Below are 27,110 nucleotides of genomic sequence, written 5' to 3'. Positions count from 1 at the left end.
TTAGGGGAACAGTACAAATTCTAACTAAAACATTTCCAACTTTAAAACATTATTTACTCCATAGTTTACAAAATATTCCTGGAAGATTACTATCTCATTTGATCCTAACAAATCTTGAAGATAAAAGGGAAGAGTATTATTTTTATTTTCACCATGTAGCAGGTGATGATACAGAATGAGAGTGATTTGCACTTTTAAAATTGAGCGGCTGAATTGGGCTTACATTTAGTTCCTCTGCCTTCTAGTCCAGGGCTCTTTCCTCGTCCCTCTGGGCTCTTATGTAATTAGATGTCTAATAGGCACATGAGAGAGTATCAAAAATCTTCATATGTTCCTAGGAATGCCCAAACACTGAAAAAATTCACACTAAGTGGGCTAATATTTGTAAGTTGGGATTAGTCAGTATCTATGTGCCTAATTCATGGTTTGGAGTTGAGAACAAATACATTAGTTGGTAAGACAAAATAAGTGAAAGAACAATTAATACTCAATGTCTATGAAAAACAGAAGGCATTCTTGGTTAGATGTGCTTAACTAAAAGAGGATTGCATGACAAATTTAAAAATAAAACAGAAATGTAGATAAATGTTGATGAGTACAAACTGAATATCCAAAATTGCAAATGTGGAAATACTGATTCAGATGGCACCATTTGATTATACTCTATTAGATGAAAGACTTCAGGTGACTCACAGATAAATCTGGAGTGAAGGGATTTCCCCACCACTACCCCCCACGTTTTAAAATGTAAAACTAAAGTACCAAACAAAACCAGGTTGCAGATTTTCTACCACTTTTCTAAAACATAGGCATATCAAAAATTTGTAAATATTCATGCCCCATCTAAAGCCTAATCTTTAAGCAAGTAAAAAAAAAAGTATTACCCTTTTTACTGTAAAACAGATGATAATAGAACATAAATATCCTTAACTCTCCCAAGTTTTGACATCATCAATATCTGAAGGGTTTAACATCAAAACTCACAATATCTAGTAGAAACCCTACAACATAATAGCTGAGAAGCATTGATAACGCAGACTCCTTCGTTTCTGGAACCAAAGAAGGCTGAAAGATGTCATAGCAAAAAAGAAACTCCTACTCATCAAAACTGTATTTTTTATTAATTCTAAGAGGCTGGTACTCACCACAATTCCTCTCAGATTTAGACATCTAATTAGGACCTGCATTTTTAATACTCGTTAAGACATGTAAAACATATGCATGCTGAACATATTAAAGAACAAAAGTTTCTGGGAGCTTTTTTCCATGGAAAAAATAAAGAAAACGCAACTGTGTTCAAGTAGATCACTACCATCTGCCAGCGTTTTATCTAAAATAAAACTGATTGAAAGAAGACAAATATTAAGTTCATGTTTCCAAAAGCTTGAATGTTCCTCAGGTAGTTCAATTCTAAAACTGTCACTGTTTCTATTTCTTATGTATGTGTTGGTATGTGCATTTTCCTTTTTCTACTCCTAGTTCTAAATACCAAAATCAATGAAATGGTTACTTTCATAAAGTCTACTGACATATTAAACAGTGTTCAAATTTCAGAGCAAATAAGAACTTAATTCTTTTTCTTTTTTTTTTTTTGAGATGGAGTCTCGCTCTGTCGCCCAAGCTGGAGTGCAGTGGCCGGATCTCAGCTCACTGCAAGCTCCGCCTCCCGAGTTCACGCCATTCTCCTGCCTCAACCTCCCGAGTAGCTGGGACTACAGGCACCCACCACCGCGCCCGGCTGATTTTTTGTATTTTTTTTTTTTTAGTAGAGACGGTGTTTCACTGTGGTCTTGATCTCCTGACCTTGTGATCCACCCGCCTCGGCCTCCCAAAGTGCTGGGATTACAGGCGTGAGCCACCGCGCCCAGCCATGAACTTAATTCTTAACCTCTGCTTCTCTTTCAAAAAATACTGCAAATAAAATATGAATGTCATTAAATATCTTTGAAGACTTGGAAAAATAATAATATTGCTACTAAAATAACTGCATAATCCTACCAATCACTCTTCATAAACTTAAAAGCTATCATCTCTTCATTCCCATCAATTATAATAAAACAGTAAGTCAAGAATTCTTAAATCTTTGCAGTAATGGCATTGAACTATTTCTTGGTTTCCTAGCAGTGATCCTCTTATAAAATAGTATAGAAAAATACTTTTCAATAAAAGTGAGTTTGTTTTTTCTGTTTTAAAAAGTTAAAAATTCCCTTTGAAAATCCTGAGGCTTTTTCTAATACTAAGTAATGATACAAAAAGAAAGCTAAGAATCATTACATTTGAATAAGAAATTCCATAATACAATCGCTACATGTGCACATGCAGGCCTCCCCCCCCCAACACACACAAAATATACATATAATATATGCTTTGAATTATATTGGCTTTTATGAAAATATTTCTCATTGTATTTAAATTTATAATAAAGGAAAAAATAATGACAAAAACTAATTCACATTCTTATCTACTTAAATTTTCTAAAAATCTTGGAACCACCAGAACAGTCTGAATACAAATATATATCTGTATCAATACTGGATACACAGAGAAACTACAAGCTAAAATCCCCCCATACCCTATATTTTAGATCTCTACTATAGTGAAAGATAGGTTACCAAGTGAGGGAAATTTCCTTAGAAACATATTAGAGTAAATGACCCTTTCAGCATGCTGACTCAAGTGAACATTGTTCAAATGGTACCAAAGTAAACAAACAAAAAACCCTCAGAACTATATTCAAAGGAAGAAACTTACTTCTTAAAGCATATTGCCTTATTTACCTTTATATCATTTGTGCCTAGCACATAATGTGTGTTCATCAAATGTATACCTGCTATTCCAGATCACTGAGGAGGAAACTGGCTTTTCTGAACTACATACCAAGTATAGCGACAAGCAGAAACTACTCATTCGTTTTCACTCTGAGATCTAGCATAATACATGAACTCTACAGATGCACTTAGTACCTTACTTTTTGGCAGAGGGGAAAGTGGTAAGTTTGACAAGTTAATGCCAAATAATGAATCACTTACTGATTGTGTGTATTTATATACACAGTTATACATTGCTGAATGATGATACCTTCTGAGAAATGTGTCATTAGGCAATTTTCTTATTGTGTGAGCATCACAGAGTATACTGACACAAATCTAGATGGTGTAGCCTACTACATATCCATGCTATATTTGCATAGCCTATTGCTCCTAGGCTACAAACCTGTACAACATGTTACTGTATTTAATATTGTAGGCAACTATAACACAGTGGTATCTGTGTATCTAAGCACAGAAAAAGTAACTTCTGTAGTAAAAATAGGCAATTACCTATCTTATGGGACCACCATTGCACATGCAATCTATCGTTGACCAAAATGTTATGTGGCACATGACTGTGTATTTGTGTAGATATATGTGTGTGTGTGTATGTATATATATAACTGTATTTAAGTGGAAGAAAGCAGTATTACATTAGATTTTTAAAGAAAAATTTTAGAACATCTACGTACATAGAGTAACTTAAAATGCTGCCAAAACAAACTTACTGAGCCAATGTAATGAGTAAATATGAATAATTTATTATTAGCATTATCTAGTTTTTAAAAGAATTATAACCACTAAAGTAGTTTAATTGTGACCTCTGTAATTTTGACTAAATTAATTTACATCCCAAATCCTTTTCACATAGATAGGACAAAGGTAAATTTCAGTTCCGTCCCAGACAAATTTCATAACTAGTAAAATGCAAATAACACAACTTTCATCCATATTGCTAGTTCTTTTCCTGCCTTCCATTCCTACTATTAATGTTCTCATTTAGAATCTCACTATTTTTCTACTAGAGATTTAGAATCCAATGACCATCTCCTATACTGATCAATGGTCTCCATCCAATACTATTGTAATAATTGTCCTATCCAGTTTTCCTTACCTCACTCTCATGTTCTCTTATAGCTCTCATTGGTGTTTTTGCCTGAAAAAGCATCATTTCCCCTTATTTAAATCCCAGCAATGGGTCAGACACAGTGGCTCATGTCTATAATTCTTGAACTTCAGGAGGCCAAGGTGGGAGGATAACTTGAGGCTAAGAGTTCAAGGCCAACCTGGGCAACATAGCAAGACACTGTCTCTGCAAAACAAAACTAAAAAGTAGCTGGGCATGGTTGCACATACGTGTACTAGCTAGAACTAGCTACTACAGGAGGCTGAGGTGGGAGGATCATTTGAGCTGAGGAGTTCAAGACTGCAGTGAGCTATGACTGCACTACCACACTCCAACAGAGCAAGACTTTTTTTAAAAAAAAAAAAAAAATACCAGCCATGTAATGTAATTTTCCTTTTGCTCTCCTGTACTCAATTCATGTGGTTTGAATGGGGTTGACTCCACTTCCTGATTCCAAAGTGATGATGTAATATAGGCCTTGCCAAACATGGTATCAGATGCATTTGTTTCATTAACAAGTCCAAAAGCCACATGATACAAAAAAAGTACAGTTGGTTCATCTCAAGACTTTGTTAGAACTTCTGAAAAAACAGGTACTCGCAGATAAGACAACTAAGCTGGTGGAATATAAGCTTAGCTCTGGGAGTGATCCATATGGAAAGAGCCTGTTCCAGCATGTAAAACACAGGAAAGAAGAGTCAAGGATGCAGGAGAACGAATGACATCTCTGGATACAGCTTGCCCATAGACAACTACCCTAAGACTTTCAGTTACATGACTCAATTACATTTTCTTTCATGTTTATGTGATTTTGAATTGAGTTTGTATCGCACAAAAGAATCCAGAGTAACAAAGCTTTCGAATGCTGCCCATTACCTATAGTAAAAGCTCTACAAATTCTTAATCTTGAATTTAAGAATGTATATGAACTAGAAAAAAATTTGTCTATCACCCAACCTGATCTCCCATAACTCCTCCTAATTCAGAATATGTTCATGCTAAACCAAGCTTTTAAAGTTTCCAAACATTTCCCCATCTTTCCTGTGAACTTTTGTTCACAATACTTCCTTCTCCTACAGTGCTCTTACATTTCATCTCTATTTACCAAAATCTTTAACATCCCCTTAGATCTATGTCAGAATTTGCTAAGCAAGAATTAAACACACTTCTCTGTACTATACTTTTTTTTTTTTTTTTGAGATGGAGTTTCGCTGTTGTTGCCCAGGATGGAGTGCAATAACATAATCTCGGCTCACCACAACCTCCACCTCCCGGGTTCAAGCGATTCTCCTATCCCAGCCTCCTGAGTAGCTGGGATTACAGGTGCCCACCACAACGCCTGGCTAATTTTTGGTATTTTTAGTAGAGATGGGGTTTCACCATGTTGGCCAGGCTGGTCTCGAACTCCTGACTCCAGGTGATTCGCCCGCCTCGGCCTCCCAAAGTGCTGGGATTACAGGCGTGAGCCACTGCGCCCAGCCTTCTTCTAAACTTCTTCAGTGAATACTGCCCTCCTGTAGAACTGAGTATTCTGTGTGAGTTCTACAGTGATATCATGTGTATATGGTATACATGTCCTATGTCCCATGCCCTGTAGAGATAGCGAGCTAACATGACAGTCAAATGCCTTCTCTTTGAAAAGGCAAATAACCACGAAGGACTGAGGCTGAAAAAGGAAATGTGAACAAAGAAGTCATATTAGAGTGACTCCAAAGACAGAAGCACTGTTACACTTATTCCCCGAAAATCTCTAACTCTAAAAATTAAAGTTGAATATATACATATTTTTTAATTCAAGGAGACGTACAAATAAGTCTAGGAAAAAGTTAAATTAAATGATGCAGTGAATGAGCTGACAAAGTTGAATGAGAGACACGACAAATTGTCATTTATGTTAGAATTCCTTCAATCTTGATCTTGATGTTAATTCTTTGTTCATGACATCATAAAACTTAGGAACAGATAAAATCATAAACCTTCAGTTACAAATGAAAAAAATAAAAATATTAAATACTCGAAAGTTAATACTAATACTCTAAAGTGATTTTTTTCAGGCCAAATAATTAATGGCAGAGCTGAGATTAAAACCTAGGACTGCTGATTATCCTACTATAGTATGCTGTTTCTTTCAAACACAAGTGGTTATTATTCTTTTGGTAAACTCTTTTATGTATATATACAATTTAAAATATTTTATTAACGATCATTTAAAGATTTATTTTTGGGGGGCAGATTCTAAGCCAGGGGCTACAAACACAAAGGCCTAAATGGGCCAATTAAGCAACATAAATGTGAAAATTAGGCTGGTATAAAACAATGGTGACCATTATTAGTATTTGTGACCAAAATGAAGAATGTCTATCTGTCTAAAAGCATTAATTTTAAAAAATGTTTAAACAATTGCAGTGTCCAAGCAAAATACTTCTTTGGGCCAAATTCTAATGTCATTTATTCTGATAGTGTCTGTTCCATAAATTTGAAAGTCATTGTTCATGGGTGGCCACTGTCAAAACTAAAAAGCCTTAAAATACAATCACATGAAATTTTACACAATATCACAGGCACATTCTAGATCGGGGTGTCCAATCTTGGCTTCCCTTGGCCATGTTGAAAAACAGTCATCTTGGGCCACACATAAAATACACAAACAATAACAATAGCTGATGAGTTTTTTTAAAAATCTCATGTTTTAAGAAAGTTAGAAAATGTAAGAATTTGTGTTGGGCCACATTCAAAGCTGTCCTGGGCTGCGGGCTGGACAAACTTGTTCTAGACTAGTATTTCCTGAACTAAGAAACTTTTTTTCTACAAATACTTTTATGCAAGGGAAATTCCAGAAAATTATATTTTCTTTTGTCAAAATTTACATAACAGATAATGACAGCTTTCATAGTCTGATTAATATAACCCATGAAAGTGAAAACAATGTGTATGGAATTCTTTAGTTTAATCCAGTAAAACTGAGTAACACCAGCCCTTAAGTGACTAGTTTCTGTGTTTCTATGTAGAAGAGATGATATCTTTAGGCAGAGGATACTGGCAGTGCCCAGAGCAGGAAAAAAGCAAGTAAATTAACAAAGTGAATGGCAACCATATTTTTCAAACTCTAATAAATCATTCCTTTGACCATATTTTCTAAGCAGCTACTATCTGCTAGGTGGCATACTAGGTACTAGGGATAAAACAATAAACAAGATAGATATGACCATTGTCATCATAAAGCTTAGAATAAAATGGGGAGAAAAAAAATCAAGCAAACAAAATTATTACAAGTTATATAAAATGTTATTACAGAGGGAGAAAGAGTGCTAAAATAGAGGTCTCATTTTACATCGGGTGCTCAGAAAAGGTCTCTCTGAAATGATGAAAACTTTAGCTACTTGAGAAAGCCATGAAGAACAAGGGATGTGGGTTGGGGGCATGAGTAAGTACTGCCAACAAAGGAACCAGCAAGCAGTAATAGGACTTGAGGCAGGAAAAAGTTTGATGTTTCAAAGTGAGTAAACAAGGCCAGTGCTGCTACAGCACATTAACGAGAAGACAGGGTATGAGATGAAGTTGCAGAGGCAGACAGTGCCCAGTTCACGTGGACCACAGCAACCTTGTGCATACTCTGGATTTTACATAGGCAATAGGAAATCACGGATGGCTTTCAATCAGGGATTATTTAATCAAGGTTACAAGTATCAGCAAATGGATATAGGCACTAAGCTTTCTTTCAATCAACAAAGGGTTCACTAAGTGCTTGCTGTGTGCTAGCACCATATGTCCATGTTTGTCAAGTTTGGCTTTGTTATCACCAGTGCTAGCATAGACACTGGCTCTTAACATAAAATCTCTTAATAAATACTAATGACAGAAAGAATAATGGAAACAAGCTTAGAAAAGAATGAAAAGATAACTAGTCTGGAGGAATTTTGACCAAACCATCCCACCCCTCAATGCGCTCTCAACTACACATATTCAACCAGGACTTTCTTCTAAAGAAGGGGAGTGTTACATTTTTATTATCAGTATGAGACGGTGAACAAAGAAAAACACAGGAGAGACTTTAGGAAAAATTTCACTAAAATACAGAATTATGTTCTTTAGAAAGACAAAAGGATGAAATGAACATTACTGCCCTTTTGTGAGCAGTAGGTGTGACTCAGCTCCTGCTTCCCCCTTGCAGTTATCTTTGTGGGCTGGCAGCTCAGAAGACCAGCAGGTCCATGGGGGTGAACAAACACCAGGGCCTGAACAATGGAATAGCACGAATAAATGAAAGATGAACAAGAATTAGTCATTAATGGAAAGGACAGTGTGCTCCAAAGAGGGTAGCTGGCCAAATGTGACCCCAAGAAAATAAGAAAGCATGAAAGCTGCCTAAAGAAAGGATAAGGAAAGGAAAGGGCAACAGAGTATCTGCATTGTAGCTCTGGAGGCCCCATGTACAGGAAATCAGAGACAGTAGCAAAAGTAAACTTATTGACTAAGACCTTAATAAAAGCATAAAATCTTTCTCAGATAAACAAATAAATGTTAGAGATGAAAGCAGAATTAAATACATCTTTCATTTTTCTAATTTTTTTCCTGTCATATGCAGACTAACCATGAAGACACTCAACACTTAAAAACAACTAGATAAGAAGTGCTCTAAAATCAGACTAATAGTCTCAATTATTACGTTAAAAACAAGCACATTAATTATAAAAGCAAAACTATGATGGCCCTTATTCTACAGTCAGAGTTCTTTTATATAATATATTTTGCATCCATTTGGGGATGGGATTTTTCCCCTTTTATCTTCCATTCCATTCATTAAAAATAATGATTGTCTCCCCTCTGTAAAAGTATAATAAACATCCAGTTTGTCTTTTAAAATACAGTTGTCAAATTTAAAGGGTAAATATACAAGAGATTTATCCTAGAGGTCTTTAAGGCACAGGGTTTGTTAGGAATAATGTCTTGTATCCATATGAACTGCTACCCAGGGAGCCGTATAGAACCTTACATGTAATATTTTATTTTGTAAAATAAGCTAGAAAGGATATTAAAAGTATCTACTTGAAGTTGCACTGCAGTGCTTAACTCCTGGGAAGCAATGGTTTCACAGTGCTTGCTACTAACTACACAAACACTTTTGAATTGGCAATCTGTGGTAAGAATAAACTACAAACTCCATAACAAGAAAACCTTGTCCCCCTCCTAACTGGAATATTTTCATCGAGAGCACTGACAAAGGAACACAAAGGAACATGGAAAAGAGGAAGCCTAGAAACCATCCTTTAGGGATAATGATGACAGGTTTAAGTTCTAGTTTTACAATGAAGAATGTGTGTGCAGGTGTGTGTGTGTGTGTATGTATGTGCGCGCGCACGCACGCATATATGTGTATATGAGAAAGAGAAGAGAGGGGGAGAGGGGAAAGAGACAGACAGAAAGTGGCAGAGACTGACCAAATGGTTGGCTATTTGGTTTGCAGGATTATCCTACTTCAGTAGATTCGTAGATCTACTGAATCTAGGATGAGAATGGGATCATCCTAACTAATTGTCAGCTACATTTTCAACATAAAGTCAGCATGCCTAAATTAAACAATCCTGTCAATCAGAGGAAACTTTAGCGAGATGAAATACTGTGGAAGAAGCCCTAAGGGCCATGCAAGTCTAGAATTAGGCCGCGGTGTGTGCTGGCTAGATAGGAGAGCAAGACTGGTACAAAAACAAACCAAAAGAAGACCCCACAACAAGGCAGTATAGGATAGCAAAGCTAGTAGGCTAAATGACAGAAAAGCCTCAAAAGAGGAAAATTCAAATGACCTGTGACTTTTGAGGATTAAGAGAACATCACAGATTCACAGACCCAGAAAACATGTGGTGTCTGGCCCTCCAGCGTCCAACAAGAATCAAGAATAGCAATATGTCTCAAGACTGGGTGAAGTACCATACCTACTTCTAATTGTAAAATACAATAATATATATTTTAATCAAGACATATTTAGGTTTAATTTAATTAAATAATTTACCATGCTTTAACTGGAATTAAGACAGAATAGTTGTTAAGACAATGGACTTAAGAAGAACGAATAGTATATAGTCTTTGCAGGTGGCCAGACTTGAACTCAAATCACATATCCATCACTAATCCAGGCACTTTGCAGCCTCCCATCAGCCATTTATGGCAATCCAGGGGTTCTGTCCTCATGCTTGTACTTCATGGTTGCAGACATCACAACCAGTCAAATGTAAGAAAGGGGAGTTGGCCTTCTTCTTTTATAAGTAAAATTTAAAATCAAACCACTTTGCTGGAAGAACTCCCAGTAGTCACCCACTTAACTCTAATTTGCCACAACTTGGAGACTGATCAACCCAAGCTGCAAGGAGAGTAGGGAAAATTTGGCAAAGGAGAATGGGATCATCCTAACTAATTTAAGTCCATGTTGCTTCACTCCCAAGGGCTGGATACTTATCCATCCTAAAGAAAACTGTGATTCTGTTAACAAGGAAGAAGGCTGTTAAGTGGGCAATGATCAGTATCTGTCACAATACCTCAGATGAAACAAAAAAATGTAATTGTAAGCATCTGAGGGTGAAAAAAAATGATTTTTAAATAACAGAGATTCTTTCAGTTCAGTAAAGATACTACAGAATGAAAAATGAATAAAATATCCTCGATATCTAGTTTAAGGTACAGTCTAAGAAAGTAGAAATGCTTCATCCTGGAACGAATGATTAACATTTCATAACACAAAAGTTAATGCCTTCCCTCAAGCCCCATAGTCAAAACTTTTTTCTGTACCTTGTGAAGTATCTAAGGCAAAGCTGTAATATAACCTAAGAATAACAATAACTATTGACAACTTTTGACAGAATAACTTGAGCTTTCGTAATCTATAGTAAAACTAAACATCTCTAACATGAACCATGATACATTCTTTTAGTTGTCAAGATAAAGCAGAATCAAACTGATTAATTAGGCTGAAGTATTTATTCTTTTAATAATAAAATACATTTCAGATAGTAAGATTATAACAACAACAACTACATGTTCAGAAGTGAGAAAAACACCAATATGTACCTACATTCAAAGTCTTTCTCATCAGACACAATCGTATTTGTTCAGAGTATTTTGCATAGAAGGCAATATTGGTGTTTAATCATTTTACCTTTATGAGTTTTGATGATTTCATGTACCAAGTATACAAAAAAGTAACAATTGGAGAGCACAAATTTTTCATATCTTTAAAACGCTCCACAGATCTCAGACTTATTTGGTGTAACAAAAGATTACTCTTGCACTTCAATCTAGGACTGAATGCACGTATTTGTTAACTTAGTATTGTGCGATCAAGTTTTCATGCTACTGCTATTTTTCTAAAAGTATTCAAAAAAGTTACTTGGTAAAGAGTAGAGAAGTTATCATTGTTCAAATATAAGTTAAACTAGCAAGACATGTCTTTGGGTTAAAGACTGATTACATTAGTATGGTTAACTGCAAAGGCTAAATGGCATACCTTGAAAGATGACAGACACCATTGTTAGGCCGTGGAGGTTATGGCTATCAGAGAGTAAGGCTTTATACATCATCATCTTTCAGATATCCACCTCCCAAATAAGACTGCTTCAAAGAGCACTGTGACACTTAGCCTCAAATGCTTCAGGCTTCAAAGGGAGTAGGGAAGCCATATGCGCAGAAGTGTTTGCTTGCTATCCACACACATATATTTGTGATACAATAATGTAATTCTGAAAAACTGCATAATCAAAATGAAATCAAACAAGAGATATAGAAATGGCTCATTTTAATGTTCTAATCACTGTAGAAATTTATTATATTTAATGGTACTGTTAAATGAAAAAGTGCCATAAAGTCAACTGGATTACTTGACCTTAAGTAATATAATACAATTGGTGCTGCAAAAACACAATTAAATGGGATGTGAAAGCAACCATAAACAGTCATATTTTAACACAGCAATAGTCACAACTTTTATATTAACATGTTCATTGAAATTCCTCATACTATTAGTGACTCAACAATATTCACTTATTACTATATTCACAATATTCACTATATCAGAATATAAAACACTAAATTATGTAAAGAAGGATACACTTTACATTAAAAAAAAAAATTCTGAATACGCACTAAAACAGCATTTTACTTTTAAAATCCTAAGCCATGTAACTGGAATGCTCACCGTTATTCCATCTGACGCTATGCATTCTCAGAGACGATACATGGCTTTCATACAGAAAATAGTTACTCTCTGAATTCCTCAAGTTCCTACTAGGAACAGCAAGTTACATTTAAGTCACAAGCTGCTATGTCTCCTGTGGCCACTTTACAAGCAGCAGATGGGTACAGGTACTGGAGGTAAGGTGGGCATTGCAGCTTCCAACATGCTCTTCCTCTAAGAACCTATCTGCTCTAACTCCATTCATTATCAGCCCAAAACTTTTCATTCTTGCCCAAACCAATGCAGTCCTACACACAGGCTTATCCGATTATTTAAAAAAGTACATAACACTTAAAGTTTTATATTATTTGTGATAATAAATGGCAAAAACATTAGCTATGTTAACCACCATAGGATAGTCTTCCACTATTTAACCATCAGGAGAATACACAGGAATACATACAAATGGAGAATAAGGAGGAAGAGATGTTCAAGGGGATTCCATCCCGTCTCTTCTCTCAGTTAAAAGGTAATGAGTATTTACCTCCATCTTTTCAGTGTGTCCCATAAGACTCTTATTTTCTAAATTATTATTATTAGGGATGAGGGTCTCACTCCATTGCCCAGGGTGGAGTGCAGTGGCACAATCCTGGCTCACTGCAGCCTTGAACTCCTGGGATCAAGTAATCCTCCCACCTCAGCCTCCTGAGTAATTGAGACCGGAGGCACATGCCACCATGCCCAGCTCATGAGACCCTTTCTAATAGGTCCTCCTATTTCCTACTTCCTAACAAACCAGAATTCAGAATTGAGTTCTGTGTCCCTCAAATCTACTCATCCTTCAAGAGTAGGTCAAAGGTTACCAACTCTATAAAGCCACTTCCAGTTTGTCACAGTCCAAATCAACCTCTCCATCTTTCACCTCTCATTGCACTTGCCTATCTCTACCTCAACAGACTTTAAAGCCTTGGACATACCCGCCTTTCAACTCTGGTTATTCGTACAGAGCAGATACAATGAATCAAACTAGAAGATCTACTCTTAGGCCAAAAATTGTTACCCACACTCACACCCATGTACATAATGAAATCACAAGACAATGAGAAAACACATGTGGTTGGTTCTAAATGAAGCTTCTTTCCCACTGACCAGGTGTCTTTAGAGGATGAGTGTACTTCACTGCTCTGCTTTCTCTAAAGAAATATCTACTGTAGTCATAATAACCAATTCCATAGTTGCAGAAATTCTCAAAGATGCTGATAGAGAAGCAACACCCTCGTAATAGGTATTTTTTTGTAAAAGCTGAAAATGCATCCTGAGCTCTAATTACCTGTAATGCTCACTGATGGGAATGGTCTGAGAGAAGTATAAAGCAGATGTCCGGGCTCTCCAATGCCATTTCTTTGCAGGAAGAGTATAAAGGACGCAGTCTCCTAACTCTTCTTGGAGAAGATCCACCAGCTGTTTATGGGAGCCTCCATAGAATGCTTCAATGATGAGGATACTCATTGGCCCGTTCAAACCTTCAGATCCTAGATAACAACCAAAAAATGTGTATTTTTCCATTACATACATGTATAAAATTTTAAATAAAAATAAGCTCAAATTTTATACTCAGAAAATACAAATAATTTAGCAATGTATTATTTTTTAAAATAGGCTTATCCCATTATTTTAAAAAGTATATAACACTTAAAGTTTTATATCATTTGTGTTAATAAGAAGAAATAAAAGTGTCTTTATTTTTCTGATTTGTTTTCCTCATGTCGTACGATTATCTCCCCTATGACTTTAGTTTATTCTCCAACACCACAAAGCTGAAAGCCCTCACCTGCTGTGATCACTCACTTCCTGGTTTGTTCGGCTATAAGCCCAACTCAGTAATCTCAGAAACTACTTGACTTAGAGCTCTAGTCTTGGACAGTCACTGAACTCATCTCCTAATGACGACTTTCACTTCAAGAGCCCTTCATTTATTAGGCCCTTTCTGGTTCAGAAATTCTCTGATTCTGTAACTCTTGTATTACTACATCTCTAAATTCACCAGGTATAACTGCCCCTAGTGAATACGTATTTAAAAGAAGGCATATCAACCATATGCAAAACTCTATTTTCTAGTGTTAAAAACTTGAGGATGCAATTTCTTGAGACACTACACATACTTTGATCACTTCCCCACATTGGCCAATATATCACCCCCAAAGGAACACCAAAACAATGTGGTAAAGTTGTATGTGCGTGAACCAATAAGATTTCTACAACTTTTCTTTAGACAAGCAACCTATTAAGAGAGATAAAGTAGCAATAATGGGGTTAATAAAGACATGATAAAATTTCATCACAGAGAATTTGCTATCAAGCAATTTTTCATTTTAATACAATTTTTGTTAATGTGCTCAGTGAAATAAAAGGTATCTATGAACATAAAATCTCTCATATACATCTCAAATTATATGTTATTTCCTGTAAGACATAGGGGGAAAACATCATTCCATGCATAAATGCTATATTGCTTAAAAAAATTCCAGATGTTTGAATTTTCCTTTATGACTTAAGTAAATATTACTCATTAAATAGCATATTGCTTTTCTTAATAATGTTGTTCCACAAAATTATTAGTCTCAATGACTCAATGATGTTCTTCACTAATAAAACTACACTTCACTTTGTTCAAAGTAATGGCCACTTAAATTGCATTTCAAAGCAAAAAGGCTTCTTTTTGATGTCTAAATTTTCCAATGAGCATTTGGGAGGATGGGAGAACATATTTATATATTATGTGGGCGGGGGGGTGGGGGCTATGTATGTGTATTTCATTTAAATGCAAAATAAGAATCAGTGGTCCTCAGGTGGAAAAGGCACGAATCCTAGGATCAAGGACATACACGTTTGAACCTCAGCTCTGTCACTTCCAAGCTGTATGACCTTGGACAAGTTACCTAACTTTGTAGGACCCAGTCTCATCATCTCCAAAATAGAGACAACAGTACTAACCTCAGACGTGTGTTGTTAAGATAAAATTAGAAAATGCATGTGAAGCACAGTAGACTACAAACAGTAAGAAGGTATTTAGCCCATCCCACCATTAGTATAAATCACTCTACTTAAGGAGAAAGAATCTCTTCAAATTTTCTACCATTTTAAGTTCAGTAATTTTCAATCGTGGTCTCCTACCCACCAAGAATAGATGAGGAAAGTGGATATACATATGCGTTTGAAATTGCAGTGGGTGTTTACCCGTTCCTTGTCAGTAGCTTGCATTTTAAACATGAATTTGAGAGCCCTGCAGGTTTTGTGAGCAAGAAGTAAGCTCAGAGTCCCAGCTATGCAGAGTTCATGGTCCACTGGAGACTTCTGTTCTAATAAGGCAGTGTTCAACAAGTTCACAGACACACTCTAGGTTCAACAAGTGGTAGCCATTAATCCTTCAAATGATGGAAATTTCTAGAAAGTAACTGAAAAGAATAAAAGGCAATTTTGAAAATTATACCAAGAGTTTCAAGACAGAATATAAGCAGTTTCACATTAATTTGCTTACCTGATTACATCGTAGATATCTACTATCTTGCTTTATTTCCTCTGACCTACTAATGCTAAGGTGTATTAAATATATGCCCTGTATGTACTTAAAAAGTCTCTAAAGGCTCCTGTAAAAACGACCTATTTCCCCAAGTGATGAAATGTGATATAAACCACTCTAAAGAATACCTCACTCATCTAACCTCAAAGAAAGCAATATCAATATTGGAAAAGAAAACTGCTTTCTGATTCTTCATCATCTTGTCCTTTTCCATGATTAATCTAAAGTACATATCATGATGTTTCTTATGGGCCTGGTTCACAAGTTATCTGCAAATTATCAGCAGCCACTGTGGAGGCAGTACATGTAGGTGCTGCTGTAGATTCAAGACGCTCAGTAGGCAGAACTGAACACTAAGCATGTGGGAGGCCGAAAAATAGAAAAGGGGAAAAAAAGATTATAGCTATAGTAGATTTCCACCCCTCTGACAGTTCAGTAAGAAGAGTGAAATGTACAGGTTTGAACTAGCATTTACGTGAACATTTTTTCCATTGGCCAATGGGTGTGCCTGCATTTGGGGTGTTTTTCTAGGGAAAATAACTATGTCCTACCATCTCTGAAAACTATACTTAGTGGCTTTGATTCATGGAAATTTGTTCTACTTGTTTTGTGGAGACAGACATATCCTGGCAGTTCCCCTACTTACTTCTATTGCAACTTTTGCAGCAAGATGAAAATGCGTTCTTCCCTATGGTCTTCTTGAAGCACAACCTGGAAGAAAGATGATTCCCATTAGATACAAGTAAATGAGGGGAAGCTGGTTTTTAAATATATGATTCAAACCAAATGGCATACAGTACATTAAAGAACAGTTCAAATACTTTGGCTAAGCTTGAGTTTTGTTTTAGAAAACTGCTTGAAACAAATAAGCATGAGGTTGAAAAAAGAAAAAGAAAAAAAAAAAAAACACTTCGCTGCTATGGTGGAATTTGCTAAAATACAAAGGAAATACACTATTTGCCCATTTCAGCAATAGTCAGAGAAAGCTACAAGTGGTCACCTTGATACCGCAGATGTTCACAAGCATGTAGGGTGAATACAGACATTTTTGCACCACTAGCAAAGGCTACTAAGGAGTACTTGGAACCAGCAGTAATAGGGCCTCACTGTTTAAGGTGCTAACTCCAAACCAAGGACAGCGTTTCCTTTATAGGAGGAGGCTGTGGCCAGATGTTTGCCAGAAGATGGCAGAGAGCCAAAAGTCTCCTATTGGTGCCTGAGTTTATGAGCCTGTTAAAGCATTGTCCCAAGTACCACCAGAAACCTTAAATTATGAAACATTTAAACTGATTAAGAATACCAGAATGAGGCTGGGTGCGGTGGTTCACGCCTGTAATCCCAGCACTGTGGGAGGTCGAGGCAGATGGATCACCTGAGGTCAGGAGTTCAAAAGCAGATTGGCCAACACGGTGAAAGCCTGTCTCTGCGAAAAATACAAAATTAGCCAGGCATGGTGACGCATGCTTGTAATCCCAGCTACTTGGGAGGCAGAAGCAGAACTGCTTGAACCTGGGAGGCAGAGGTTGCAGTGAGCCGAGATAGCACAACTGCACTCCAGTCCTAGCAACAAGAGCGAAACTCCATCTCAAAACAACAACAACAACAAAAGAATACGTAAATTAGGGATGTGGCACTTGAAAAGGTAGAAACAACAAAAAACTTAGTTTAGAAAACAAATACCAAACAGAAAACCCATGTCCTTTTTGCATGGCACTCAGAATGGTATTATACGACATTAAGAAAAGAGTAAATGGCCGCTCCATGCTTGCTGCCTAAAAGAGTATATAAAATATTTCAGATAAATTTTATCAATTTTTAAGTTTTTCTGCTTAAATAAGCTTCAGTTAAAGAAAAACTCACTTCTTCAGCACAATTTATTCCCCAATGACACCAGATGAATGAAAACTTACTATACTATTAAAGCTTTTTGAAAGTTTAATTCATTATCGATACTATGATTTAATGATACATGGCTAAACGCTAAACAACAAATTTGGCAATATAAAATAAGTCAAAGTGATAGCTGTGACATAAATATTTTATACCATTTCAAATTCTATTTAAGATCATCAGAAGTCAAAATGCTCTATTTAAGAATTGTCTACCTTTTTGAAAACGTATATTTATAATTGAAAGGGGATACAATGTGAAAATATCAATAGTATTTCATACAAACATTTTGACCAAAATGAAAAATCACCATTAGCATCATCCCAATTAAAAACTAATAATGCATTGATAAGATCACAGAGAACAAAAGTAGCCTGAAACCAGTGCTGTGAGTATTTTTAAATTTTTATTAAAACTTTTTGTCATTGTACCTGCAATTATTTTAGGCTTGACCCAATTTCTTTATTCCCTAAGCCATGATCATTTTCAAGGTGAACTACATTTTTATCTACCTCCTTTAGCACTTAGAACTGCTGTGGTAGTTGAAATGTTTTTAACAGTATAGATAGTAAAAATTTGCAATATGCCATTGATTTACTGAAAAGTATATGCTAAATATGTCAATTAAAAAAAATTTCAGTCACACTGAAACCTGTAATTAGCCTTCATATGACGTCAATTTAGTTACCTATAATATTCAAATCATTTTCCAACCAAACACCTAGTAATAATTTTAAATCAGAGAAATTGTTGTATTAATATATTCCATAGACATCTTTCTGTTATTAGTTGTAGGAAGCTACAGTTTCAGTGATGATGGTTTTAACGGTTTTGATCCCACACACATGAGAAATTGATTCCACAGGCTAATCCACATATGGCTTGATACCTTAAAACTTCAATCAATTGTTGAAAATATAGTTTTGATTTACCTATATGCAATATTTGGAAACTTAAGCTTGTTAAAGCAAAAAACAGTGGGCTTAAACACTAAATGGCTTAATTTGGGGAAAGTGAAACTTGAGCAGTATTTCTCAGTAGGTCATCAGAAGTTTACCTGGTATTTTCTTACTGACCCTTTCTCTCCCTTCCCTTCTGCACCTCCACCCACCAACACACCCAGGTTCTATTTAAAAAGCAACCAATAACCCAGCAGAGTAAAATAGGGCAGTGGTGAGAAAAGTTAGTATTACCTTCCAGCCCACTCATTTATTTTAATGATTCATCACGGAAACCCCAAGTTGTTAAAATATACCTGAAATCTCATTAAATAGTAAAAATAAGCATGAAAAGATCTCTGCTTTAAAACATGTCACCAGTGATTCCCCTAACAGAAATCTATTAAGAGTGTGAAGTAAAAATACATTTTGCTAAAAAACTTTCCTCAAAGTAATGTACTACAATCAATTATCATACGGGGAAAAAAGAGACAAGATAAACAGATTCTACTAAAATGTTACTTTTTTAAATTCTTCTATAAAAATCAAGCATAGCAAATTCATCTTAACCTCTAAAACCTGAACATAATCTGAAAATTGAAATAAAATCTGGTATCAAATGCAAAGTAATAATTTTGCAGTCATAAAACTCTATGCACTGAAAATATTCTACATAAATGTAAACAAAGTTTGGCTAATATAAAAGAATCTGCTTCCAGAGTATTAGTCTGAACTGCAGATAACTAACACTTGATGGATACTGATCATTATTCCATTATTTGGTTAGGGACATACAGTCTAACATTTATGTTGTAGTTGTGTACTACCATATGTACTTAAATAGCAACATTTTGTTTTAATCCTGGGTTCAAATTGACAAAGATGTGGTAAGCTAATAATATATACCCCGCTCAATGCTATGGATATGCTAATCTCTTCAACTCTTAACTTTTGTGTCTTGCTGTAGAGACTAAGAACTGAGAATTCATGCATTAAAACAAAGATTTCATAGGAAAACTCATACGTCATATTTTCTGTGAGAAAATTTAAAGCTATTTTCAAACGTGCTTTTCCAATTATATGAGTTGCAATGATCTTTTAAATACAGGCTCTTTGCAAAGTTAGCATCTTATATGTATTTGTGACTTTAATTTTCCCTGAAAAACATTTTTTTTTTTCTGTTGGTTTGGAATTTAACTTTCTGCTTAAAAGTATCAGTCATGGGTGGGTGCAGTGGCTCATGCCTGTAATCCCAGCACTTTGGGAGGTCGGGATGGGAGGATTGCTTGAACCCAGGAATTTGAGACCAACCTGGGCTGTTGTGAGACTCCATCTCTACAAAAAATTTAAAAAATTAGCTGAGCGTAGTGGTGTGTGCCTATATTCCTAGCTTCTCCAGAGGCTAAGGCAAGAGAATCACTTGAGCCCAGGAGTTTAAGGTTACAGCAAGCCATCACTGTGCTACTGTACTCCAGCCTGAGTGACAGAGCGAGGTCCTATCTTTATTTAAAAAAAATATATATATATGTCACTTATTCCAGGACTTGAATTAATAAAGTGTCTTCGTTAAAACTCACAAGCATCAAATGCAAACTCAGCAAATAGTTACTGAGTACTTACGATGTACTAAGCATATCATGTACTTGTTTTCAAATATGCACAATTCTACAAATAACTAGATAAGTATATATTAAAAATTCAATATATCATTGTAAGGTTATATTCCACATTATATAACACAATTACAAGATTTTTGTTTGTGTGAGAAGTTGAGTGGTTTAATTCCACTGACAAATAAAATACTAACCCTCTTTCAATTTTTTAATGCTATTAATTCCATGAATAATTTCAAACTATAAAAGCAGCAATGAATTCGTTCTACTGAATACTACAAATATTTTTAATTTGCCAACAGTCACAAATGTGGCAGCATATTTATGAATCAACAGAAAGTTTTACACCAGAAAATCATCTCAACACTCATTTAAAGTATCGCATTACCCTTTTAACTAGGTCTCCATGCTACCATACAATCTTGTTGCCACCACACCATTCTCCTTAAGCTAATCACAAATAATCTTTCCAAAATGGAAATGTGACCATAAAATGACATGCTCAAAAACCTTAAATCATTCTAAGGGTAAAATCCAAGGCACTACACATGGCAATTAAGACTCATTTCCTGGCCCCTTCGTTTCTCTTCACTACAGCCACATTTGGCCTTCTCCCACTTCAATCCCTTTTCTCCAATTTCCCCAGACTCTACTTTGTAGCAAATACCAAACACCCACACTCCCGGAGCTGTTTTAGACTCTTATAACTTCACACTTTTATCTCACCTCCATCAGCCTTCTCTCTTTGTTCACCTAATGAACTTTTGTTAAAATTTCTGCTCATGAATCACCATTTCTGTGAAGGCTTTCCCTGAACTCCTCCTAAGCATGACTTCCTTTATACTCTGTAAAGCAGAATTACAATTGTTTCACTGTAGTCACATGTTCTGCTTCTCCATGGGGCTGTGAAAATCTGAAAACTGGGCGCTGTGCCGTTATTTTCCTGAAAGCTGTCTCAGAACCCGACACACAGTAGACAAACTAGGTTTTTCTGGAACTGAAGTGAAAATCTGGGGGACACAGAAAGTTGCTTTCTTCTGCCTTGAAAGTGACACTGGCTTCACTTAACACAGGTTCTGAGCAACAAGTGTCAGGCAGTACTGTACTTGATACTAATGATTTCCCATTATTCCTGAAGTCTAAACTAAATCAAGCAGCAAGTATATCTGGACACATTTTATTATGTTCTCTTTCAAATACTGATTCTGCATTGTTGACAGAAGCAGAATTTATGGGAAATAATAAAATTTTTCATATAGGTATGTGTTTATTTTAACCTACCAATACAAGAGAAGTAACACTGATTAAAGAGATGGGAGAAACAGAGTAAGCAATTGAATTCTAGGCCAAAGTGAGTTTTATGGCCTAAGAGAATATTTGTAAATTTCATAAATTTTGAAAATCACCTGCAGTTTCTTATTCTGTTTGACCTATTATCATCCGAGTTAATCTGAGAAGTGGAAGTAGGATGAGAAGCCAATTCCCTCACCATCAATCTAGAGAGCCCATTCCACCTTTAGTAATCAGGTTTTTATTTAACAGAGAAGAAAAACAGGCATTTTTAAATATAAATACTTTCTGCCAACAATTATTCTTTTTACAAAAGTTTGACAAGATGAATAATGTATTTCCTTCTCAAAGATGGCATTTCTCCAGAAGACTTCCACCTTCTTGAAATGGGCTGTAAACCAGCTCAGTGGGAGAAAACTAGGCTCCCTGATCCATTCGGATATGAATACCCAAGCAGAGAAGTCAAGGTGTGTTCAGAATAATAGGTGAAAGGAAGGCTGATACCATTGTTGAACCACTTTTCTTTTACAGAATATCGGCATCATAGAGTAAGTGACAGCAAGACTAAAACCCAGGTCTTCCAACTCCATATTCACATGGCATTCCATTGTACTTCACTGCAGGCACAGGATACAACATAAGTAAAAGAAACCTCCATTTTCCAGTCTTTGAGTTTTAGGATTAAATAAAAATGTTCAATAATTATTAATATTTAAATGATATATATATAAAACACAGTATATGTTTTATATGCTTGTGGAATATAAATGTCACTATAAATTAATATATTAATCGCGTACAATATTCAATAATGCCTCCTCGTTTGTAAAACCAAGACATCAGTAATATAAGTAACTGAATATCATAATAGTGAAATACTTAAATTGTTTTGTTTGAATCTCTTCTGATTCCTCCCACAGTCCAACACAATCATCACTCATCGGAAGATATAGCCCTTATTCTTTACCCCTAAGCGCTGGACAGTCACCTTTTTGATAGAATAATAGGTCTTAAGAACTAGGACTGGAGGGGGGAAAAAAACAATAATGAAGAGTCACATGCCAACAAAGGTTTGGAGTAGAAAGTGAAGAAGTCAGTCATATAGCCATATTCAATCTAGCTCAAAAATTTACTACTGTTACCATCAAGCAAAGTCAAGGTTCTCTTGACAAAACAATCTATAGCATTTCTGTGTACTGATCACATGTAGGATATATTTATACAAGTAATTATTTAATGTCAATATCTCCACTGGATATTAAGTTCCATGGAGACACTTGACTAGGTCTGTTTTGCTTACCATTGTATCTCTAGCACTCAGCAAACAGAAAGTGTTCAATAAATGTGTGTTGAGTCAATGAACCATAAAATCCTTTAGCAACGGCCGTGACAATTTCTTCCTAATTCATTCAAGAGTTTTACTATTATCAGACATAAAAAAATACTTCTTCCTATCACTCATTACTATTTACTCTCATAGGCAGAATTTTATGTACAGATTGTATTACCATGTAAATATAATAAGTGGCATCTCATTCTATTCAAAATGTCACCCCTCAATCTAAGGAAAATCGTCTGCCCTGCTGAGGGATTTAGAAACTATGTTCCATGCCATGGGAAAGCATCTTCCCCAACCTGACTGGAGTCTACAAGAATGTTTAATTCAAAAATAGTCATGTCTATGACCTGGAAGAAGTCCACTGGCTTAATCATTATATTGGAATTTTTTATTGGACAGAAACATTATCTTGCTACCCTACACTGGCTTCTATGCCAACATTTAACTCAGACTGAGTTTGTGCAGGGTAATTATAAATATACACATGAAAATGAGTTTAAAATAAGATGACTAACATATTCTTAACTATATTGGTTAAGAAAACTCAAACATGTTTTAATAATTTAATCCATATTAACTACAAAAGTTATTGAGAAGTTTCCCTCTCTAAGTGGGAGACACATACCACATTTTCAGGTAATTTTGAAACAGAAATAGCAGTGTTACTCTAACATACAAATATTCTCAACGTCCTATTTGAAGTACAGCAACACAAGCAAGCAAACATGGGTGGTATTCCCTTGATGAGTTGAAATAAATGTCCCTGAGTCTAAGGTTCTGGATTTAGTCACATCTAATGAAAAATGAAAAGGCCATAATCTCACAATTCAATTTGATTTATCCATGAGGGAAAGTATCTAAAAAAAAAAAAAAAAAAAAAAAGAGCAAAATCCTAGCATCTCAGGAGGTGAAAGAATATCAGACAAACATTTGGGAGAAGAAAGAGGAATTTCCATAGGGGACTGAAGAGCTGGAAATAGATATCCTTAAATGTATCAACGTTAGATACATTTGATGTTTTTAATATTCATTTTATATCAGTGAAAAAGCACTTTGCAGTAACAGACCTTTTTCTTCTTCTTCTTTTTCTTCTTCTTTTAAGATGGAGTTTCACTCTTGTTGCCCAGGCTGGAGGGCAATGGCGCGATTTCGGCTCACTGCAACCTCCACCTCCCAGGTTCAAGCAATTCTCCTGCCTCACTCTCCCAGGTAGCTGGAATTGCAGGCGCACGCCACCATGCTTGGCTAATTTTTGTGTTTTTAGTAGAGATGGGGTTTCACCATGTTGGCCAGGCTGGTCTTGAACCTGACATCAGGTGATTCACCCACCTCAGCCTCCCAAAGTGGTGGGATTGTAGGCGTGTCACTGTGCCCGGCCTACAGTAACAGACTTTTTAAATGGTGTTAGGAAGTGTGAGGTGAAGCCAGTATTAGAAACTGTCCTTTAACATCCAAATCAACAAAACCATGTTTTAAAGCTGTATCAGACCAGGCACAATGGCTCATGCCTGTAATCCAGAACTTTGGGAGGCCAAGGTTGGTGGATTGCTTGAGTCCAGGAGTTTAAGACCAGCCTGGGCAACATAGCAAAACCCCATCTCTCCAAAGTACAAATAATTAGCTGGGTGTGGTAGCGCATGCCTGTTGTCCCGCCTATTTGGAAGGCTGAGGTGGGAGGATCTCTTGAGCCTGGGAGTTGGAGGTTGCAGTGAGCCGAAATCACGCCACTACACTCCAGCCTGGGGGACAGAGACCCTGTCTCAGAAAAAATACATTTAAAATAAAATAAAAGCTGCATCAGTTAATATATTTATTGATACTGCTCTCATCTCCAACATTCTACATGAATACAGATATATATTCGAAGTATTCAGTAAAAGTATATTTTCTTCTATTTATTTATTGAAGTTCTTTTTCCAGTCACTATACATATTTTTAATAATCTTCTGATTTGCCAATAGTTTAAGACATGGGCTGACAGTTTACAAAGGCAACATCAGAAAAACTGGACAGAGTCTAGAGATCTTTAATGCTAAATTTTAAAAAGCTCAGAAGCCCAGTTTAGACCAGGGCTGAGTAAATCTGGGGCTAATAGATGTGGTAATGAGAGCTGTATCACTATTTTTAAATATCACAAGGGGCATATTATTAGCTACCCACTATTATAAGAAAAAGAGTCAGTCTGTTAATAATAGACGGGGATTTTTTTTTAATCCTGAAGATATTTAGGATTGAAACTGTTAAATAAAGAAAAGGTATACACGGACAACTGTGCATAATTTCTAGAAGGTCTACTATTGTCCAAAGTTTCTGCAGAGGAAGCACGAGCTTTCCTATATCAACAGCTTGAAGTTTCCTGACTGGAACAAGCACTGTGACTTTTATCTATTTAGTGGCCTTGTCTATCTCTTTATCAACTGGTTTTTCAAGGAGACATTCCAATGATACAAATATTTTGTCTAATGAAGCACAGACCCTATAGCCAGAGTATTCCTTACAAACTACCCAAAGCTGCACTCCGCATCCTCACCATCTCTTAAAGTAATATAACACTTTGCAAACAGTGTGTTCAAACAGAGTAAAGTTACTTAGGAGTTAGTTAATTCCCCCTTGCATCTCTCTCCAGCACATATATGCACCATATCTGGGATTATTAGTCTCGGTACTGGATTAATCAGCATTCACAATTAACAAACAGCCTGAATCATTTTAGAGAGAATTTATAACTCAAACTACTAAAACTAGGCATATAATATCCTATATTTTCTATAATAGTTGTTCAATTGATCTTGACAGAATTGAAGTATCCCATTATCCTCTTGCATTACCCTTGTTAAATGCACCCACCTTGTTTCCAAACTTCACTTGCAAGAATTAAATTTAAAATGTCAGATAAACTACATCATATTTTTTGGAGTAAATGCCTGCTGGGGTACAATGTGTTACCTCTCCCAGGAGTACTTGTATGTTACAAGAGAACAACAGGTGATAGTGAAATTTCAACCATCTGTATAGTAGATGCAAAGAATAGTTTGTGAATTAAAAAAGGACTTTTCTAAAGTCTCCAAAATGTAGACTGAAAGCTGCTACCCAATCGACTAATATATACAGTTAGCTTTGCTTTAAAGTATTAGAATATTCTATCACATTTCATCATAATACAAAAAGCTTGAAAACTATGCATATCTTTTGATTCAACAATAGCATTTTTAAGGATTAACCCTGGAAGTTATCAAAAATCTTTACTGCAGTCTTTCCCCCAATTAAAAACAATCAAAATATCCTATAAAAAGGGATCTCTTATGATTAAATGATCAAAAAATATAACGAATATACATTGGCATGGGAAAATGTTTACACTACTGCATGACTGCATGAAATGAATATATAAAAACTATTATGAAATGAGTATCACATAATATGAGAGAAAGAGTACATGCATACAGGTAAACATAAATGATCATTTGAGGTAGAACTGGGAACAATTTTGTTTTCCTCTTTGTGCTTCATTTTATTCTTCAAGTTGTCTTCATTGAATGTGTTTCAACTTCAATTAAAAGAAGCTATAACATTTTTCTTAACTTTAGGGAAGGAGGCCAAATTGTTTGATATAACAAACTACTTCCCAATTACTGAAGGCTTCCTTCCTTCCAGAACCTTGCAAGTGGTTTTCAAATTATTATAACTACTATTGCTATAAGGAAACTTATTTAAAAACTAATCAACAAGGGTTAAAACTAATGGTGCCACAGCGATTCAATACATTATCATTTGGTTTGCAAATATTGTTTGTTTAAGTAATGTATGAACTAAAAGTAATTCTCAATCTTAAAATGTACTTGTTTATTAAATAATTATAAAATGCTCAAGGTCTATACATATATAAGGAATCTGAGGCTGTACTTTGACAGTGTGTTAGAAACTAAAATTATTTTGGTACTTACAGTTTTGAAACGGAACATGAAGAGGTAAAATATAAACTCAAAGTTTTAAAGTTCAAGTAAAATGCCAAAATGTTATGCTTTGATAATTAGATATGGGTCTTCAAATAAGGGGAAATATTTAATTAAGGTGAATGAAATTGAAAAGGACTTCTAGTTGCACACTTAATTTCTGAAGTGTCTTGTATTAAGAAAGCTGGAGGCTGGGCGCAGTGGCTTACACCTGTAATCCCAGCACTTTGAGAGGCCGAGGCAGGTGGATCACAGGGTCAGGAGATCAAGACCATCTTGGCTAACACAGTGAAACCTTGTCTCTACTAAAAATACAAAACAATTAGCCGGGTGTGGTGGCCGGCACCTGTAGTTCCAGCTACTCGGGAGGCTGAGGCAGAAGAGTGGCATGAACCCAGGAGGTGGAGCTT

General features: G+C 35.7%; 1 protein-coding gene across 3 annotated transcripts in view; it reads right to left on the bottom strand.

The window, feature by feature from the left end:
- The window catches only part of GTDC1 (glycosyltransferase-like domain containing 1), a 308,918-nt gene that overhangs the window by 245,521 nt on the left and 36,287 nt on the right, over positions 1 to 27,110 (bottom strand). For all 3 annotated transcript variants that reach the window (XM_011988703.1, XM_011988704.1, XM_011988705.1), the window contains 2 exons: positions 16,324 to 16,388; positions 13,428 to 13,629 (listed from right to left, as the gene is read on the bottom strand). In XM_011988703.1, coding sequence (XP_011844093.1) covers positions 13,428 to 13,606 — 179 coding nt within the window. In that variant the 5' untranslated portion in view covers positions 13,607 to 13,629; positions 16,324 to 16,388. The remainder of the gene's footprint in view (positions 1 to 13,427; positions 13,630 to 16,323; positions 16,389 to 27,110) is intronic.

The sequence above is a fragment of the Mandrillus leucophaeus genome, unplaced genomic scaffold (assembly GCF_000951045.1).
Source record: "Mandrillus leucophaeus isolate KB7577 unplaced genomic scaffold, Mleu.le_1.0 Scaffold336, whole genome shotgun sequence".
NCBI classification, from domain to species: Eukaryota; Metazoa; Chordata; class Mammalia; order Primates; family Cercopithecidae; genus Mandrillus; species Mandrillus leucophaeus.
This window is presented reverse-complemented; position numbering and strand designations above follow the sequence as displayed.